Here is a 20,758-nt window from a genome sequence, read left to right as displayed (position 1 = left end):
TGTAACTGAAAGTTATTGAAACTTTGTTGCAGTGTTTCAGGGCGTTTTCACACCTTCAGTTCGTTTGCTTTGTTCTGATTCAGGGATTAATATGATACAATGTTGCAGTTGCCTCTTTGTTCGGTTTGTGTTCACACTGCAACATTTAACAGCGGACTAAATATTGTAAACAAACGCCACGCGCGAGCAAACTGTTCTCTCATTGGTCCGATTTCTATGCGGCTATAAATAGGCTCTGTTGCTTCTTTTTTTTCAACGTGTGGGGGATTGGGGGTGCGTGAACCCGGTCGGGATGTAGAAGAGGGTGTGCGGCCTAAAAAGTTTGGGAACCGCTGTATTAAACCATAGTCACTAAAGGTATTAAAACACTGTATGAATAGTTTTGAGGGTCAGAAAGAGATCATTTTGAGTGAGGCTTTACCGAGGTGCAGCAGAGGGACGGACAACTGACCAGCAGGTCACAGAGAGGAGTTCAGGATGTTTGCCACAAAGGATCGATAGTGGGAGGGGACAGGATTCAAATGGAGCCAATCACTGATCAACTGAGGATCATTCACACGTTTTAGGACAGTTTCGGATACTTTCCGACTGTCAGGACATATAAAATACAATGTTTTAGGGAGTATTCCTCAGACCACTTCCGCCCCTCTTTTTCAGCACCTGGAATGGCCAGACCTGTGAGGAGGACGCGTGCATGTGGTATCTGTTCACTTACAAACTGAATTAACTATCAACATTACTGTTGATAGTTAATTCAGTTTGTAAGTGAACTTTGTGTAGTACATTAAATATTGTTTTAATTTTGAACCGGATCCAGCCCATTTTTCTGGTGCGCGTGCGCAGTAAGAAGCTTGTAGCAGAAAAGTTCCTGCGGCCTGTAGGCTCTCATCCTTTGTTTTAAACCTCAACAAGTGCAATTATTCCACCAGATCCTGTATCCACTATGTGGCGCTAGAGAACATGCGCAAACATGCATTATGTTGCTCGACATCAAGTATAAACAACATCAGTAAATGTCATGTAAACCGGATTCAGTTTGTCACATAACGCTGTCTTCCTGTTGCCAGTAGGTGGCGCTATGACTTTGAGTGAAAATTGGCTTGTAGTTGGCTTGTAGACATCCTCATGCGTTGACTGTTATCAAGTATGGCAAGTTTGGGACAGATTTCAGCAAGTCCAGTGGAGTTAATCAGCTTGTTGTTTAATGGCAAATCATGTACAATTGCTGCAACGCCATTTCATCAAACGTAAAGCTTTGAGTTACTTTTAATTGCAAAGGTCTTTAGATTATACTGACCACATTTGAAAAGGATCTGACAAAGTCTCTAGGAGGAGTTCGTTAAAGTATAGCGATTAGAACTCAAGAGAAAATTCACATAAATGGCCGACTTCCTGTTCATTTTAGAGCATTGTCCCAAAACACTTTTTTTAAGTCTTCATGTGGCGCATGTTCCGACCAAATTGCATACATGTAGGTCAAACGTAGCGATGGGGCTGTGTTTTGTGGAGTTACATCAGCTTGTTCTTTAACCAAATTTGAAGTGGATCTGACAAAGTCCCTAGGAGGAGTTCGTTAAAGTATAGCGAATAGAAATCACCAAATTTCATACATATAAGTCAAACGTAGCGCTGCGTTTTTGAAAATTTGTAGGGGCCGCTATCGAGGCAATTTGAAAGGGTCAAGCCATATGAAATGGCTCACAATATTCATGATGAAGCATTATCAATGTCTTATGGCTTACCTTACCAAATTTGAGACTGATCTGGGCAACTTCCTAGTCGGAGTACACCAAAGTATAAAACTTGTCATTTCCTTTTGCCAGTAGGTGGCGCTATGACTTTGTGAAAATGTTGGTATGGAAATGTGCTCAGGCCTGGACCAGCATCATGCATAAGACATTTGGGGCAGATTGAATAAAGTACCTTGGAGTTACAACAACTTCCTCTTTCATGGCGAACGGCACGAAATGTGCGTGATATGGGCGCCACATAAAACGAAGGTCGTTCAATGTCAGTAGGCCATTTTAGCAACTTTTCATCATTAAAGTCTTTAGATCATCTTGACCAAATTTGAAGTTGATCGCTTAAATTCTGGTGGAGTTCGTTAAAGTACAACACCAGAAAACGATGAAAAATTTAAAAAAATTTAAAAAAACTGCTTTTTAACCTTCATGATAGGTCATGTATGTTTGGTTTTGCTTTTGGGCAGAGTTAGTAAAGAGTTCTAAGAATTGCAAACTGACTGCTGCATTACAAGTTGTTACCATCCTGTCAAGTGCCTGTACTGAATGGGTGGAAATTGTGCTTTTCACATATGAAATTAAAACGAAAGTTACGACTGTAACTACGGTTCTATGAATCCTGGATGACCGCCAGAGGCAGTGCTTCACACTGGATATCTTCCGTCTCGCGCATGCGCAGGTCGAATATTTATATCAACAAAGTCACGTGTGACCTCGGATGACCCCCGTCGTTTATAAGTTCCGGTGTCATCCTGAGCTCAGTCCTATGGAATCTTCTCGCGAGTTCACGGGATTCCGAGTGACCAAGAACTCTGGCGGTCATCCAGGATTCATAGAACCGTAGTTACATTCGTAACTTTCGTTCTATTTCATCCTTACTGACCGCCAGAGGCAGTGCTTAACACTGGATGACTTATACCAAAAGAGTCACGAGGAAGCACAGTAACTACCCCTTATAGCTCCGGCAGAGAAAATTGGCCAAAGAACCCTCCCCAGCAACGTTAACTCTGTAGTGTTTGGTGAATGTGCTCGGTGATGCCCATGAGGCCGCCGCACATATATCCCCCACAGGCACACCACTCAGGCTTGCCCTCGGTGTGGAGACACTCTTGGTAGTGACCCTTCACCCCGGATGGCCGAGCGCAGCCGCTTGCCTTGTATGTATAGGCAATGGCCTCCACTATCCAGTGGTACAGGTGCTCTTTTTTTTTTTTTTTTAAAGGAGCACAGCCCTTCTTAGGCTCACCATAACTGACTATGCAGGCGGTGGCTTCCACATAAGCTCTGAGGGCCCACACTGGGCACAGCAGCCTTGACCTCTCCTCTCCCAATGGGGGGGGGGGGGGGGGGGGGGTCAACTTTGCCAGCTGGATAGGCCGGTTTATATGTGAACGTATCCACACCCTTGGGAGAAACACTGCATTACACCAGAAAGTGACACCCAAGCCATCTGAGTTCCACCTCAGACATGATTCTTCCACTGATAGGGCATGCAGCTCGCCCCCACATTGAGCTGAATTGACGGCAAGGAGAAAACCGTCTTGCCGATAGCCATCTCGGCTCTGCCTGTGCCAGGGGTTCAAAAGGAGACAAGCATAAGGTGTCCAGTACCAAGGGTAGGTCCCATGCCGGGGAGACCGGCCCCTATCCAGGAGGGACTGTAGAAACTCAGTACAGCAGGCACGGGCGCTGTACTGGGACCTTGTTCTGAGCCGCACACCAGTCGGAGAACAGCTTCCACCTGTTTCTTGTACTGCAGGCAGGTAGACCGCGCACTGGCATTCAGAATAGTCAGTCAGACTGGTTCTATGCAGCCACTCAGCATGTTGACTGCAGGCCCTCCCGTGACCCATAGTTGAAGGTGGCAGGGATTGGAATGCCAAATCCGACCCTCTAGTTGCGACAGGAGATCCCTCCTGTCGGGGAAGAACTCTGACAAGCTTATAGCAAAATCAGAGGGAATGGTGGAAAGGCATAAAGAAGATCCTCTGGCCACGTGTGAGCCAGGGCATCTTGACCCAGAGGGCTGGTCCTCTCCGTCAGGGAGACCCAGTGGGTCGACACGTCTGGATGCAGCCTCCACCGTGAGAGTGGCGGCTATATATATATATATATATATATATATATATATATATATATACACACACACACACACAGACATTTTTTATTGCACCGGTTGTTTTATAGTGTTGTGTGGTCTACTGGGAGCACAGCTGGTTGTGCAGCCTGACAGCAGCAGGAAGGAAGGACCTGCAGTACCTCTCCTTCACACACACCACATATACATGCTGCCAGGGCGTGGCGCATGGGGTGGGAGGTGTTGTCCATCAGGGATGATAGCTTAGCCATCATCCTCCTGTCTCCCACCACCTCCCCCGTATCCAGTGGACACCCCAGAACACTGCTGGCCTTCTTGGCCGAGCGGTGGCATTTGTCAAAAATCAGACCGATTAACAGAACAATGGGTAAAGTGTGTCGTAGAGTATTGTGATAAGAGAATCCATGATTCAGTTATACATTGAGAAAGGTACACAACCAAACAACAAATTGAGCATGCATCGTAATACTTTATCATTTCCTTTTGAAGCTGCAGTGGACTCCACTACATTCCACACTGAGTCATGAAAGGCCTTACAAGTGGTACCAATAATCCTAAGGACTACATGAGCCTTTTTGGTATCCATTTATTTGTGTTAATGACTTGGGCTACAAGTTTATCAATTAAATATGTACACATCTAAGATTTATCCCACTTGCCCATCTGTTGTCCACCTTGACCGAATAATCAGCCCACATACTGCCAATGAAAACAATAAGGGGCCCATGGGTCTGTCACGGGAGTTCACAGGTAGGACCCAAACGCAAGACCACAGGAGACAGAAGTGAATATTAACAGGCTTTATTTAGACTGTGCGTGCAGGTGTGGAGCCCGTGGTCCGACACCCGAGCGGCAGATCGACGGTGTGAGGCCCGTGGCTCGACACCGGAGGGCTGGTGGGTTGACGGCGTGAAGTCCCCTGGCTCGATACCAGATCGACGGTGTGAGTCCCGTGGCTCGACACCGGAGGCTGGCAGCTTGACGGCGAGTGTAGTCCGTTTAACACACGGCGGGTAGAGCGGCGGAGTGTAATCCGTGGACCACAAGGAGGGCAGAGCGGCAGAGTGAAATCCACAAACACAAGGAGGGCAGAGGATGCCACGGGGTTTCAGCGGGTGAAAGACGGTACGACCTGACAACCCCAGACTGCAGGACCAGAGCTTATGTAGTGACAGGAGACTCATTAGTGGGCCCTGAGTCTGGTGTGTCAGGCTGCAGGAGGTGATCGGCTGGAGTGTCCTCAGCTGTGCACAATCAAGGGTGTGGCCATGGGAGGTGTCTGGAGGCAGAGGACAAACAGAGCACATGGCACACAACAACAAACAGGGGAATGACAGAACACATGAGAGGAGATCAGGGGAAACACACACCGGGTCAGACAGGGATCCTGGATCCTGACAGGGTCTTGAGAACGCTTGCTCATATGGCATCATTTTTATCACAAGCTGGCGACAGAGGTCAAATATTTATGGACCTTACTTTCATTGGCATGTCAAGAATTGTTTGAAAGCAAGAATATTTCATAGTTGTTACACGTATGGACCTGAAGAGGCACGCAGGTGTTTCCAGCCATACTGGCTGATTAGAACTCAGCTCAATTTGAATGTAGTAGGAGTAATACTTGGCTCCATGTACATGACAATGATAAAGATGTCATTCCTGTCATGGGGCATGCTGAGGACTCAGGCGCAGACAAGAGTAGTGAAAATAAATAACTCCTCCGAGGCCGAGAGTCAAAGTCCACAACCGGGTGGGTGGAGGGGTTCCGGAGGAGGGACGGCCGGACTGGGGATCCGGAGGACAGAACTCGAGAGACTGGGGCTCTGGAGGACGGAACTCGAGAGACTGGGGGTCAGGGGGAAGGAACTCGAGAGACTGGAGGTCAGGGGGAAGGAACTTGAGAGACTGGAGGTCAGGGGGACGGAACGCGAGCGACTGGAGGTCAGGGGGAAGGAACTTGAGAGACTGGAGGTCAGGGGGACGGAACGCGAGAGACTGGAGGTCAGGGGGACTGCCCTCGAGAGCCTGGAGACCAGGGGGACTGCCCTCGAGAGACTGGAGATCAAGAGGGGAACTGCGCTCTAGAAGCTGGGAACCAGGCGGGGATCAGGGCTCTAGAAGCTGGGAACCAGGCGGGGAACAGGTCTCCAGGGGCTGGAGATCAGACGGGGAACGGGTCTCCGACTCTCGGAGATGGGGCTCCGGGTAACCGGAGTCCATAGACTGGGGCTCAGGAGGGTTAACTGATGACCCAGCGGGGTAAGGGGCTGGACGTCATTGCAGCGCGGAGGCGGCAGCGGCCGGGACTGGAGATCGCTGCTGTTCGGAGATGGCGACGGCCGGAGGTCGTTACTGCGGTTCGGAGACGGCGGCGGCCGGGACTGGAGGTCGCTGCTGTTCGGAGGTGGCGGCGGCTGGTGGTCGCTGCGGCTCGGAGTCTGAGGGGAGTGTGACTGGCAGGTGCACTGAATGAACGGATTAGGGACAGGTGAAGGAAGTGAGGAGCTACAGAAAAACACACAAAACACACAAGGCAAAGACTGATTGTGACAATTCCCTGCTCTGAGGTGCAGAAAAGCTAAGCAGCAGGGCTGTGCAGGGATTGTTTTGAATGTTGGAAACCCTACAATTTGGGAGAGGGGGCATGGGTATGTCTGTACATACACTATACATTAGATAGTGGTTGAACTTAAAGCATATGCTATAACTAATTCTTAATTGGACAACCTTGCCTAATGGGGTTATTGAAATAAAGTCAAGCTTCTGTCCCATTATTTAAATGACCCACGTGGGCATTTCTGCTGGCTGTGTTCCTTAGTGTCTACACTCTGGCCATGTTTCATTCATGCTCTTAACATTCAATAATGAAGCAGATGAGGTAGAAGTTGTGAATACTTTTTTATTTTCTTTAAACTTGTGCATCAACTTCAAAGGGTAAACTGTGTGCACTCCATTTTGTTTCACAAGTTCAAAATTAGTTAAGTGTTCTTTTTTTTTTTTTAAACATCTTTTTCCATTTTAAAACCATTTACACACAATTGCTCAGCACTGGACTCTAGCAGTCGATCAGTAGTCGGGGGTGTAGAATGATAGGCATCATCAGCAGTCTTCCTCTGTTCCCGTGTGTGAACACGATAGATTGTATCTAACCAGTATTATCATTACTCTTCTTTCATGTGAAGTAAAAATATCTTTCTTTAAATATGATTCCTTTACATGATAAAAATACTTTCTTTTGTTCTTCCTCTCTCTCCATTACGTCACTGATGCTTACCAGAGTTATCTGTACTCGTAGTAGTACCTTAATAGTACTAGTTAGTGTGAATCTGCTCCATGGAGGATGTGTGCACCCTGCACTATTGGGTGTGTGTTTGTGTGCATGTGTGTGTGTTGGCGCTGTCTAGTGTCGGCAAGCCTCCTGAACTACTGGCCTGGAGTATCACCCCTCTGCCGCGGTTGACACTCCTCATGGTGCGTTTCGTGTTGATAGAAATTATTACAAAACTTTGATTCTCTCCATACAAAAACACCTTTTCATAGAAATTGCATTTTGCACAAGTAAATGTGGAGCTTTACTGCCAAAGAAAGGAAAAGAAGCCACAGGAGTACAAAATGAAACGTGAGACTTGACAATGAGCAAATGGAGCGAAACCATGTGCCTACCCATACAGAGCTGAAGTGAAGTGTATTTACGGCAGTAGTGAAATCCAGGCCGTTGAGATAATAAATAAGGAGTTGCATAAATAAAACAATAAATACTTTGAATAAATAGAGTTTGTGTTGTGGTGTGATTGCTATGAATTTAGACTTGGTGTGTCGTGCCCACGCCATTCCAAGTTCCTCCTGTACCTCCTGTGTACCTCCATAGGATCGTCATGACTACTGGCTGAGACACCCACAACTCACTATATTGCCCCTGCTCTGTTTTCTGCTTGTACTACACCACATAAACCCCGTCCTCCCACCCACCTCCCACCCCAACCCCTCCTACATTAAAGACTAAAAGTGTTAGTACTCTGAAACACAAATAAATGATATCACTTATTGCCTGATGGATGATATACAGTATATCCGTTTTTGATGTCGATCAATATCATATGTGACTAAGCAAAGTCTCTCTGTACATTTTGGGAGCAGCAGCTCGCCTTTGTCTTCCGGGCTTTGAGTTTGATCTGAGAGAGTTGAGTCTGTGCGGTCACTCTATTGACAACTATTGATAATAAACAATCGTTTCAAACCATTGCCCCAGTTAGTTTCTCTATATTTGCTCATAATCTCTGAGAAGCTGTTGAATAGCCTGTTTTTAGCTGCTCAGTGAAAGACAGACTGAGCAGCAGTCAAAGATGATAGGTCTGATTCGTTGTCTGATTCTTTATTTTTTATGGGCCTTCCTCTCTCTCCCACCTTCAATTTATTTCCAGACCCTCTCTCTTCGACTCCTGGGTTTTGAAAATCTTGGCACCTGTAGTTGGGCGCCTTGCCTAGGTGGTAAGCGTACTGAGGTAACTCGCTGAAATTTCACCCAGGTCCAAGTTATTTCCACAGGAAATATTGTTGAATCATTTATACCTAGCTATTTAAAAGAAAAAAGTGACATTTTGTCAATACACTCCCAAGCACCTTAGAAATAACCCAACTGTCAACCATTACAACCCAATGCCCCCTCCCCCCTTACCATTTACCCCCACCCTTTTCCCCAGTGTCTCTGCACACCTCTCTGCAGGAGAGAGGGTGATAAAGTGATTGCGATTCCGATTTTAGGCCATGGTCTCTTTCCCTGGCAGTCTGCGGTCGTTGAAGGTGTGCATGTTGATGACCTCCTCCGTTTTCACCATGACAGGTGGCTGAGGCTTGTGTTTGAGCCGGCGCTGGCACTTGAGGGAAACCCGCAGCTCGTCCACCATGGCACTGCAGAAGGACCTCTGCGGAGGGAAATAGAAAAAAAGAACAGAATGGGTTTCAGACCGCTTCCCCAGTCCAAATGGTATGGGCAAGTGAACAAGCCTGTTGTCCCTGTGGGCAGACTCATTTTGTATCCTCCCCCCATCACCACCAGCAGTTCAGGGCTGCCATAGGGGGAAATGGTGAAATATACAGTGTAGCAGGCTGGGAATGGAGAGAATGCTGGATGGGAACAGGGGAAGAGGTAGGATGGAGGGAGGTGCAGGTCCATAGGCTGTGTAGTAGACTGTAAAGTGTGAAGGCGTGGAATCAATCAACATAGTGTCAGAATGCATCAGTGGTGAATTTGTGGTTGTTGTTGGTCATGCAGGGCTTGTTATGCATAGGCTACAGTGTATGACAAGATTTTCTATATTTCAAAGATCACATTTTTACATCATCAATCTATCAAACCTTGCACAGTATATTTTGTCCAACATGTGTTTACATCTATAGGTGTATGCATTCTCTCAACTACTTCTACATTAGGTCTCTAGGTCTTCTGTTAGTTCCACGCACACGATATAAGACCCGTGGTGACCGAGCCTTTGAGGCAGTGCCGCTGAGGCTCTGGAATGCTCTGCCTGCGACTCTACGCCTCGCAGATTCTGTGAATACTTTTAAAAAACAGCTCAAAACCCACCTTTTTAGGCTGGCGTTTAAGTAAAAACCCATGTCCTAGACCTGCTCTTAAAATATGTTTTAATTCTTTCTTTTTTTTTCTCTGTGTATGTAATTTATTAACCCTATGGTCACATTGTGGTTTTTTTATGCTTTTAAATTTCTGCTCTGTTAAAGCACTTTGTGATTTTTTTTGTCTGTGAAAAGCGCTCTATAAATACATTTAATTATTATTATTATTATTAGCAATGGCCAGTGTCTTCCCTAACGCCTTTCTACAGTCTCTTCGTTTCCAACCCGATCTCCAGACAAGATTACATTCACTGTTCACTTTTAGCCATGCTAGCGCCGCGGCTCGAGGGATGGCAACATCGGTCAGACGGTTGGTGCAGTAATTTGGTCAAGACTTAAATATTTTAACACCTATAAAATGGATTGCCATTTAATGTGGTAAATATATCCATGCTGCCCAGATGATGAATCCTAATAACTTTGGTCATCCCCTGACTTTTCATTGAGTGCAATCTTCAGGTATTGTTTTGTTCAATTTGTTCGTTCAAACACCTGCAAAACTATTTCCATGAACCTCAGCTATACTTTGTGCTTAAAGCTAATCGTCTTATGTAACATGCTAAAGTAAGATGGTGAACATACTCTACATTATACCTTCTCAGTATTATAGCACTATTATTATGAGCATATTACCATTTACATTAGCAACTAGATACTTGGAGTTTTAGTCTTGTTAAAACGTTTCATGCCAACATTTTTAAGATTCTCTCTTTCTATACTATCTGCATATGGCAACCATTACTGGTAAGGCTAGGGTTAGGAAAATATTGTAGTCATGGCAAATATAAGGTGAGTAAAACCCTATGATGCAGGTTCTGTGATTGGACACGACCTCGAGCCTTATAAAGACACACTAATACTACTCACTAAATGGTGAGAATTGTCAGTGTAATTCCCACAGATACTGGGCCATTCTTATTGTACATACAGATACAGACAGCAAAAGGCACAGAGATAATGATGGTAGCATTACAGTGGGCCTTTTTTCATTGAGGCAAGGCACAAGATGTACCTCTCTCAAAATACAGCATGTCTGTTGGCTGAACCTTTCCAAGGCATCTGGTTTTAAAGATGCTGTATAAGGTAATTCCTATTTGTTCCTTATCTATTTCCCCAATTTAGATGGTCCAATTTCATGTTGCTGCTAACTCCAACTCTTGGACAGAGGAGGGAGTAGACAGAAGGAGGAGAAATGTCAATACCATCCAGTTGGAGTTACTATTTCGACAATGACATGATCCCCCAATGGCTTCCCCCAACCAACACTGCCAGCTGTATTATAGGGCCAACTGAATTCAACCCAATACCACTTGCTCAGTTCAGGCTGAATTGGTACAACTTTGTATGTTTAACTATTAGACACCATTTTGAGGATCAATGGGTACACATGGCAGGCAACAATGTTCCTCTCTATTCTTCAGTGTGTAACCGTGCTGTCCTGAAATACACTATCTGCATGCGAGATCATGTCGTGTATTGTGGGCTTGGGTAGTTTATACAGGAAAAAGACAATCACACAAGCATATAACAAAGTCTACCTGGTGATGTTTTTCTTAGTGTTTGGACCGTATCAGTGTTGTTGCTTTTACATTCCATTATATGCTCGTTACATGCATAGCGTATTTTCAAAATAAACTTCTTTCTCCTTAGGTTTAGACAAAAACCTAACTAAACAAATAAGCTGTTTCGCATGGTTAGGGTTAGGCAGCTAGAACACTTGGTAAGGGTTAGAGAAAGGTTATGGTTATTGTATCTTTGATAAAAGGATATATTAACTCTTGGATTGTAATAGGCTTCAACTTACGGTTGGATGTGCCCATCCAACACTTCAACATTGCTACATAAAGGGACACCACTTCATGCATAGACACTGAATGCTACTGGATACTGGAGTTAAGTTCATCATTCATGCACAGTCAAATCCATTTGCTCCTTGTAGCCTGTGGTATGATAGTTTAACATCTCCCGTCTGTTAAAGCTGACACATCCTGAACAGACGATTCATCAGAAGAGCTATTTAAACGTTAGGGAATTAGAAAAACAAAAGTATTAAATAAGAAAATACTCTTTTCCTAATAACCCATGTACAGGGAACACTGGGCTCTGTAGTACAGAGATTCACATAAACATCCACACAACACAACAGCTAAATACATACAGGACTGTGCAGAACAAAAGCTATGCACAAATACAAACCCGACAGGCATCTCCACATGTGCGTGAACACAGTGTCAGTGAGCACGGTGGGATTTACAGGCCCATAGAACATCATCACTTATTGATGCACATTGTATCCCATCAGACTGAGATACCTTGTTGCTGCATGCCCAATTAAACGGCTGCTTCTTCACATTCTCTCATCTTTTGTCATAAGCTCCTGCATCTGCAAATAATGTGTGAAACAACACCGGCAGCTGGGAATGGAACAGTCCTGCTCCTAGAGACGCTACAAGCAGAGCCACTGCGCACTGTGCTCTCAGTTAGGAGGACTTTATTGTGACGAACAAATTGTTCATTTGTATTTGAAAGCCATCATTAGCAGTGTGGCCCATGTATACCTCTCCTTATTATATTTGCAGAAAAATGCGAAAGAGGCACAGTGAATGTGATTGGTGTGAGCTCTTCCAGTGTGTATTATAATCCCTCAGCGGCTAATTCAGCCAGCCCTATCCTGACTAGTAGTCTTGCTCTGTGACCATTGATTCTGATTCTGATCCTGATTCTGATAATGCCACTCATGGATAAAGCAATGGTGGGAATGCAGCAGAAAGTTGAAAGGTTTTTGTAATGTCAAATGATCGGTTCGGAGCAGATATTAGCTTTGAAACATCAGAACGTCTGTACCACTTTGATTCTGAGACTCTGTGACCTGATTGGCCGCTGTTGTTTTCGACCAGCATTTCACCAACTTTCTTTCCCTAATTGGCATCGTAGTTGCATCATGTATTCTTTATGCTACATTTCACAAGTTTGAACTATTTGCAGTTGTTGTTTTGGTAAATTGGTAAAACTCCGATTTGGTCTCCACGTCTCCTTAAGAGAATATTTCTGGCTCTTCAGCTGCTAAATGCTCCACTATGTTCACCAGCTAGTTGCTAAATTACACTGAAAACTTCCCACTGCTGCTGGGAATCTGACTGGTAAGAGTGAATTTTGTGAACCTGAATCAAATAGTTCTCTATGTGTAATATGAAAGGTGTTAGATGCACTGATTAACCCACAGTCATTTACATGAATCATTCCATGTCATCACATTTAGCACAATCATTATTTGTCTATGTTAAAGTGCTACATTTAGCTCCTTTAAGTTCACATTTTGTCCAGTCAAGTCTATCATATCAAACCACCACATCCACTGTACAGTGCTATGACTACTACATGGTACACCTGCAGTAAGCATGAGACACACAATGTACCTGCAGATTGCCAAAGCCATTGTGAAACCCTCTATCTTTTCATAACTATTGATTCCCAGCCTCCCAGTGAAGTGAAATGGCACGGCAGTGTTTTCACCAGTAAAAGCCATGTAGCTCCAGGCTTTGGGGAACTCTGGACTCACTCTACTCGCACTCCGGGGACGCATCGCCATCATGGCTGCCTGCTGCTGGCATGTTGGATTGATGGAGGCTGCTTAGGGTCATTGGATTACAGAGTTTTTATGACGCTCAACAATCAGCCGCAGCGATCGCTCAGAGGAAGGGCCGGCCTGCTTTGAGAAGAATGAACGGGTCGTAAATCTAACGCTGAGAGCAGACAGCGAAAGGAAAAAGGTGCATTTAGTGGAGCGATTATTTACACTGGCCTGATCGGATACAAATGAGTCATGGTTAATAAAACGGTATATCAGGGAGACATTTCCAACGGGCTATTATTGGCTTAATCTCATTCTGTATGGTTTTTATAGGAGCAATAATCCAAAAGTAATCAGACAAAGATGATTTAAGGAATATATGTTTAGCAGTTGAATATACATTTGGAACAGTCCATTGAAATGGAGCACTGTTGGTCTATTCTTCAGCTCTAGTCCAACATATAAAGATCCCTCACCTGTGTTAGTGAACGGGCTCCGTTTAGCTGGAACGGAGGAGGAACAGATGTGGAGCTGTGATGCAGATGGGATGGGGCACGGCTGCGCTGTAATCCTCAATGTACTCTGCGTCTCCGGCCCCCGATGGCCACTCAATTATTTGCTGCTTTGAGCGTTTGTCTAATCTGTGGATCCTCTCAGCTGTCATCTACATTTTGCTCGCTGGGTGAACTGTGTTCTGATTGATGTTCCCTCATGTCAAAGTTCTGTTTGTGTGCATGCCCGCATATTTTATCTGTGTGTGTCAATTAGTGTGAAGAAGAATTAAAAAACTGAAAAACCCTTCAGAGATTTCGACCACGTCCACACAAATACCTTTGCCCCCCAAGTCCATTGTTTTGGTTCAGAAATATCAGACATAAAAAATAAATACAAACTATGTGTATTTTGTCAGTCTCACCTACTATGAACCTGTCATCATCAATCATTTCCTAATTATGAAATGATGATGGACATGTATTTCTGAGTGAGATTCTTGCTGACGGACGATGTGAGTCTGAACATTGTGCTCAGCCTGTTCTTGTAATGTCATGTGGTGCTGAATGTACTCTGGAGGTTGTCATTGAATGGCTGATGATGTTAACTCATGTCATGTGACTTTTCATTGAACTATACACCATGTTAATGGCAAATACATCTCTCAGGAATAATGCTGCCCAGTATCTTAATTTTTAATCTTGATTTTGCTGAGTTGTCTAATATTGACATTCTTGTTGGTGACAGATACACAGATAGTCTTCTAAATTCTAAAAGAAGGTCCCCTGTGGAAGAGCCTTTGCAACGGGACAGTCCCATTGGTCTGTGAGGACATGTGGGACACAGGAACATGTTCCAGGAGGGAACTCTCCTCAAAAGTAGCTTTTCCTCTGAGAAATCTTTGTGAGTTAACAAGACTCCAAATCTCCATGTAGCTGAGACCAACAGCCGAAACAGACTTCATTAGAGCACAGACATCTCTACGTGTGCACGTGTGTGTGTGTGTGTGTACATCCATATGCATCCAAGCCTGTGTGTGTGTGTGTGTGTGTGTGCGCTGGGTGGATGAGATGGGTTCCTCACACACAGCTGGTGGTCCCCGCACCCCGAGAGCCAGGTTAGTCTGCGGCAGCCTCAGCAGCAGGCAGGAAGAGAGGAAAAAGCAGCAGCAGCAGGAGGAGCGGGAGGAGGAAGCGGAGGAAGAGCTGAGGGATGGGGGGCAGGAGAGGAGAGAAAGGAGCAGGAGGCGGAGGAGAGGGAGGAGAGGGAGGAAGGGGACAACCATGGTAATCATGGAAATCTGACAGACATGGAGACGACAAAGAAATGCTCCATTGAACGTCTATGAGGCATGTGATTCAGTTGAAAATGATGGAGTCCAAAATCAGTTGTCTGAAAGATTAAACTTAAATTAGCAAGAATAATGTCCTGAAGCATATTTTAACATACACTTACATCTGCATGGAGGAAACACTCGAACACACTGGCTTTTTGTCTTGGCCGTGCTCTTCCTCTCAACCAGGAGTTATGACAGCAGAGGTCAACATTCCCACCTATCCAAAGCTCTTATATTATAATCATTTTAAAAGAAACACAGGCAATTATTGTACTCTAAAGTAGACTGTACACATAACAGAAAGACATTTTGATAAATCCTTGTTTGCCATCTTACCCACAGCTGAGAAATAGAGCTCCAGGATGTGTTTAGGTCAGCAGGAGGAACCTGCTAGCTTAGCTCCTTTATAAGTCACACTGTTGTCTTAACATGTAGTATTTTGTTCATTTAAAACTTCAAAGTGAAAAAGAAAGTTTGTTTTGGAGAACCAAGCAACCCCGTGCACAGATGACTCCTGCGTTCACAGCTTGGGTTGCTAGCTTGTTGGCTAACGAGATACAAGAAATACATGAAGCTATATTTGGAGCGGCTCGATCAGTAGAACTGGTGCAGTCAACAACACAGCTTCTATCATCAGGATTGACAATTGTTATTTTTGGCACCAAATTTAGTTTTGACTTCTTTAAGGTGAGAGATTAACCAAATCCGTACATATGTTCAGTTTATTAATTCACTTTGATGTGGCTCCTTGAAACTTAGAGATGCGCCGATACACCAATACAACTGCCAGTGATCCATGTGCTGATGCAGCCGATTTAAATTGTTTTCCTGTGAAAAAAATCTGCCTCAAACAACTGGATTTATTCAAGTGTCTCGGCAAAAGCTTCTTAAAAGACCATTGGTGTGTACTACTCACCACTGGTTCAAACTTTGGTCTCAAGGTGGAAGTGTGTTACCAGCCAATGTGAATACATTTAGCCCATAATAATATTTGATTTAGCTTTATTGTAAATATACATTACAGTGATGATCACCTGAGCCCGTTTGAGATGATGTCAGCTCGACTGCGTTGGTCTTGATTGTGTGTTGAGTATACTGTTGCTTTCATTTTCAACTAGCGAGTTGCTGAAGAACACAGCATGTATGGTGTTGCCCATCTACGCCTGGGATCCTGCCCGCATAGTGCTTAAGACTGCTTCGAAAGCAGATTTCTGCTTCACTTTCGATGGGAGCCGTCTCCGTTTCCAGTCTGTGTATGAAGCTAGACTAAACGTGTGCTGCTGAACTGCTCTACTGTCTTATCTGGCTATGGATCCGACGGCAAACAAGTATATTTGCCAAACTTTTGGAGATCTCCTTTTGTAGTGAGGAAGTCGACATGAAGCAGTAACGATGGAACGTATGGAAACAATGTCAAAGGAAGAGACTTGAGACAAGAAGAGGAAATGCTCATAGTCTTGGTCGATGAATCAAAATGACAAGCCTACGTTGGTCTACAGTTTGTAAAGTTATCAAATGTTTATTAATACTTTTATTAAAATGCTTAACAAGTGTATATTTTCTTCTGACAATGCTCTCATGTTGTGGCATTACAATCTGTTTGGTAAATGCAGTAATCTCCAAACACACACATGGCATTAGCATGTCTTTAAACCTTTAAAGAACTATTAACAGCGCCTCTATTGTATGTGAGGGTGTACGGCTCATCCACTTTATATTAATGACTTGCTGCTATTTTTGCCACTTTCTAATGTTACAGAAGTAATTATAAAATGCAAATTGCAGGCTGTGCACTGTCAAGCATGTGAAACACAACACAGAGATGCTTAGCACCACATTTTTCAACTTGACACTCTCAGCATCACGGTGAGAAAACAGCCCCATAATGTAGAAGTAGGATGAATTCAATTATAAGAGGAACCTGGAGCAATGAAACCAAATAGATGGTTGATCTACGCAGATTAGCCTGATACTGATTCGCACTGGACTGTGGGATACACAAGCTACACATTATAGTGGATCTTCATTCTTCTTAAATCAATATTTGGACGAAATAAATCAAGCTGAGGTTACTCCCACATATCGCTGTTGAAGTATGGCCTGTTTTTAAAAGTCATATCTGTCTGAGTACTGAGCCAACATTATGATCGAGGGTTCTTCCAGACCAGAACTCTACAGAAACAGTCTACACAAGTTACTTTATGAGATCATTGTGTTCTGATACATTTATAGATGCATTTCCAGAGTTTCCCCTTTAGCTAGGTAGGTTCGTGCTTTACTCCATTTTTAAGGAACAGTTTTCAGTCTTAATTCTATGACTTAATAATAGAGGTTCTATGTCCACAATACTTGCTCATGTACATATTACTGTATCCAGTTGTGGTTCTCTAGGTTACGTACACCATTAATACAACACAAAGAAGCTGGCTGGTTATTACGGAGGTTTGATTTGAGCTGTTGTCATACTGTAGTTGCTAATTTATGATGCTTGTATTAACAGGGCACCAATTGTAATCAGCTAACAGTTTGGGAATTGGAATTATTGTCCATATTGGGTGATTGTGTCGTGCACTCATTAAGTCCTGTGCCACTATGCAGACAACACACAGCAGGGTTCCCTTTATGGAGCGAAACACAAAGTAACAATGTTACACAATAGTCATGACCTTTCCCTGACCTCAACAAGCATTTCAACTGCCGATCCTTAACTATATCTTAACTGTGGTTTATTTGCCAAAACCGAAATATCTCTTGGTAGGTAGGCTATATCAGCTTCTTAAGGCCTTCAAAAAGCAATGAGTCAAATGTGATCATATTTAGTTTACATACTAAGTGAATCGGTGTGTGCAATCCAGTGACAGTGTGTCAACTACTGCGCGCTGAGTGCAGCGTGCACAACATGTGACAGTCGTGGCATTTGTGCATGAAACAAGTGTGCAATAGATGTGTTGTCTATACAAGGTTTGAAAAAAGGTGGAATGTTGTCATTTGAATGGAGAAACCTTGAGAATGTCAAATCAAATGTCAGACTGTCGGTTCTGCCTGCAAGGTGTGTGTTGGGTCCATTCATCCTGTCTGTCTGTATCTACCTGGTTCTGAATAGATGAAGAACCTCGTGCTGTTGTGGAGCAACACTGTACATGTGGGATCACAAGCTGCCGTACTCACTCATTACATTGTTCGATATTCAAAGTGGAGAAACAGGCTATGAATGTATTATATGAAGTCAAAGCCCAATAGATTGAACTTTCTGAAAAAAGAAAAAGTCACGTTGCATTCAGATGAATAAGGTGATTACCTGTTGGATCATTTCAATTATATCTGGAGGTAAAAAGTGCATTATCAATGAGAGAATTAATACATCATCTCAATAAGCATTTTGATTTGGAACACTAAGACGATCGCCTGCACCTACCGTAGAAAATATCAATAGAAGCACCAGATGGACGTTGATGTCAGAAGTCACACATATTTGCTACGTGTGTTGTTTTGTTAATCCTTAGAACTGACATACACTCAGGTAATATACCCCAGGAAATATAGCTTTACACCCCGAGAAACAATGAATAAGCATAGCTGTGGCGTCATAATGAGGGTATTAGGAGCTGGTTCAACTGTAGTACTTCTATTCTATTCTATTCTAGTAGGACAGCACTGAAGGCCCAGGTATGGAACACACGGCCCACCACTGGTTTCTGTGGGTAGAATGCTGCTGACCATAAGGCACACACCTCTGTACCAATATCAACTGAGCACAAAATCTCAAACTTTCAGAGTTGATTTAATAAGTCTCAAATTACCCCCAACAAAGTATTTTTTAATGTTCATTCTATCTTGCTATATTTGTAAGCAATCAAAGAAATTGAAATCAAAAGCCGATCCTTTCAGCCTTAAACCAAACAGCCGTCTTAGTTACTCTTCTTGAATAAAATAATACATGTTGTAACGGTATGTCAAACCTGTGCGGTTGTTCATAATCTAAATTGTGGTGGAGGAACATAATGATTCATAAATCCAGTCCACAACATTTAAATCCATGTTTCAGACCTGCTCGTTGATAAATCTTTGTTTTTCATTACTGATACATCCTTTGTATCTGCTCAGCTGCTCATTATCATCTTTTTAACTTATCTGATTTTGTATTAGCTTTCATATTCACAGAGATGTACTTGCATGAGCAGAAGCAGCGGAATAAAAGCAGCTTTAAATTCATTTTTCTTCCACAAGAGACACATGTGTGCGTGTTCATGGTCACTTGCTGTATATTATGTGCTTGTTATAGAGTTCTGTCTCAGAGGCAGTATGACTGCCAGTCATGGACACACTTTAGCAAGTAAACATTACAGTGATGGAGTAACCCTGGTAACCGTGGCCTTTACCATATCAGTTACTTCACTACAGTGCTTTCAACCCATTCATTCACTGTGCTCACATGTCAACACCATATGTGTGCATTCATGCATGCATGTGTGTGTTTACATATTTGAATGTTCTGAGTGTATTCAGTTCATAGAATGACACCACCGAGGTGTTTGGCCCGTCCAATACAGGGTCACTGCACAATCAGTAACATCAGATGTGGAAGGAAGCTGCTCCTGAACTGCATCGCTCCAGACGATGGGTTCATCTCCCTCTGCTCCCATGGAGCCTATCACTGTAAAGGACAGAGGACTCGGTGGAAGGAGCTCTGCTGTCTCTCCTCATGTAAAGTCGTGGATGATTGTTCATTCAACTCCATATGTCAAACCGAATCTGTGAGCCGAGTATAACGACGGTTACACTCGACGGTCTCACATCACCCCCGTACTCCGATCTCTCCACTGGCTTCCTGTAGCATCTCGGATACACTTCAAAATTCTCACCATCACTTACAGAGCACTTCACGGTCAGGCCCCTACTTATGTAGCTGATCTACTTCGCCCCTATTCACCCGCCCGCACTCTCAGGTCAAACTCTCTAGGTCTTCTGTCAGTCCCACGCACACGATTTAAGACCCGTGGTGACCGAGCCTTTGAGGCAGTGGCCCCGAGGCTCTGGAATGCTCTGCCTGCAACTCTGCGCCTCGCAGTTACTGTGAATACTTTTAAAAAACACCTCAAAACCCACCTGTTTAGGCTGGCGTTTGTGTAAAAGTAAACCCATGTCCTAGACCTGCTCTTAAAATGTGTTTTACATTTTTATTTTATTTTTATTTTATTTTAATTTTATTTTAATTTTATTTTAATTTTATTTTAATTTTAATTTTATTTTTATTTTTATTTTATTTTATTTTTATTTTATTTTTATTTTATTCTTTAACATTTTTTATTCACTCTGTGTAGATGATTTATTGACCCTAGGGTCACATTGTGAAAAGCGCTATATAAATAAAATTCATTCATTCATTCATTCATTCATTCATACACTGGTTCACTACATAATATGTACAATTTGTGTATATTGGGCATGTGCCTATGTGAAAATTGAGCATTTGATTATTACTGAATTGGAATAATAGAAAACAAGCTGAGTATTAAAATATATTTTCAATTTTGGGCAATAAAAAAAAAAAGATAAATAAAAAAAATCTTTTGAAAAAAAAGTTCAAAATGATTTAGTCGACAATTTCTTCCGTTGTGTTCTCTATTGAACACCATCGCTTTCTCCACCTCTCACCATGACACATCTATGTTGTTGGGCATGTTGCCGCTCTGCTCCCTCAGTGGTGGGGCTCACCCACAGAGCTCACCCTCAGCTCTCCGTTAACAGAAGTGATAATAAAGATACTGTAGGTGTCACATGTTTCTCTCTCTGCTAGTCGTAGCAGCGATCTGAATGGAGTGCTTATGCAATCATTGGACCGGAGCACTGGCTGACTGCGCTACAGCGCTGCTCCTGCGTTAGCG

At 43.5% G+C, this 20,758-nt stretch overlaps 1 protein-coding gene across 1 annotated transcript in view; it reads right to left on the bottom strand.

Moving 5' to 3' along the window:
* Window positions 1-8,597: 8,597 nt before the first annotated feature.
* The window catches only part of grik2 (glutamate receptor, ionotropic, kainate 2), a gene marked incomplete at its 3' end in the record, with an annotated part of 346,108 nt that continues 333,947 nt past the window's right edge, over window positions 8,598-20,758 (bottom strand). The window contains exon 17 of the mRNA XM_079275707.1: window positions 8,598-8,762. Coding sequence (XP_079131833.1) covers window positions 8,598-8,762 — 165 coding nt within the window. The remainder of the gene's footprint in view (window positions 8,763-20,758) is intronic.

The sequence above is a fragment of the Melanostigma gelatinosum genome (assembly GCF_949748355.1).
Source record: "Melanostigma gelatinosum genome assembly, chromosome: 9".
NCBI lineage: Eukaryota > Metazoa > Chordata > Actinopteri > Perciformes > Zoarcidae > Melanostigma > Melanostigma gelatinosum.
The sequence above is the reverse complement of the archived record's forward strand: the minus strand, read 5'-3'. Positions and strand labels throughout refer to the sequence as shown.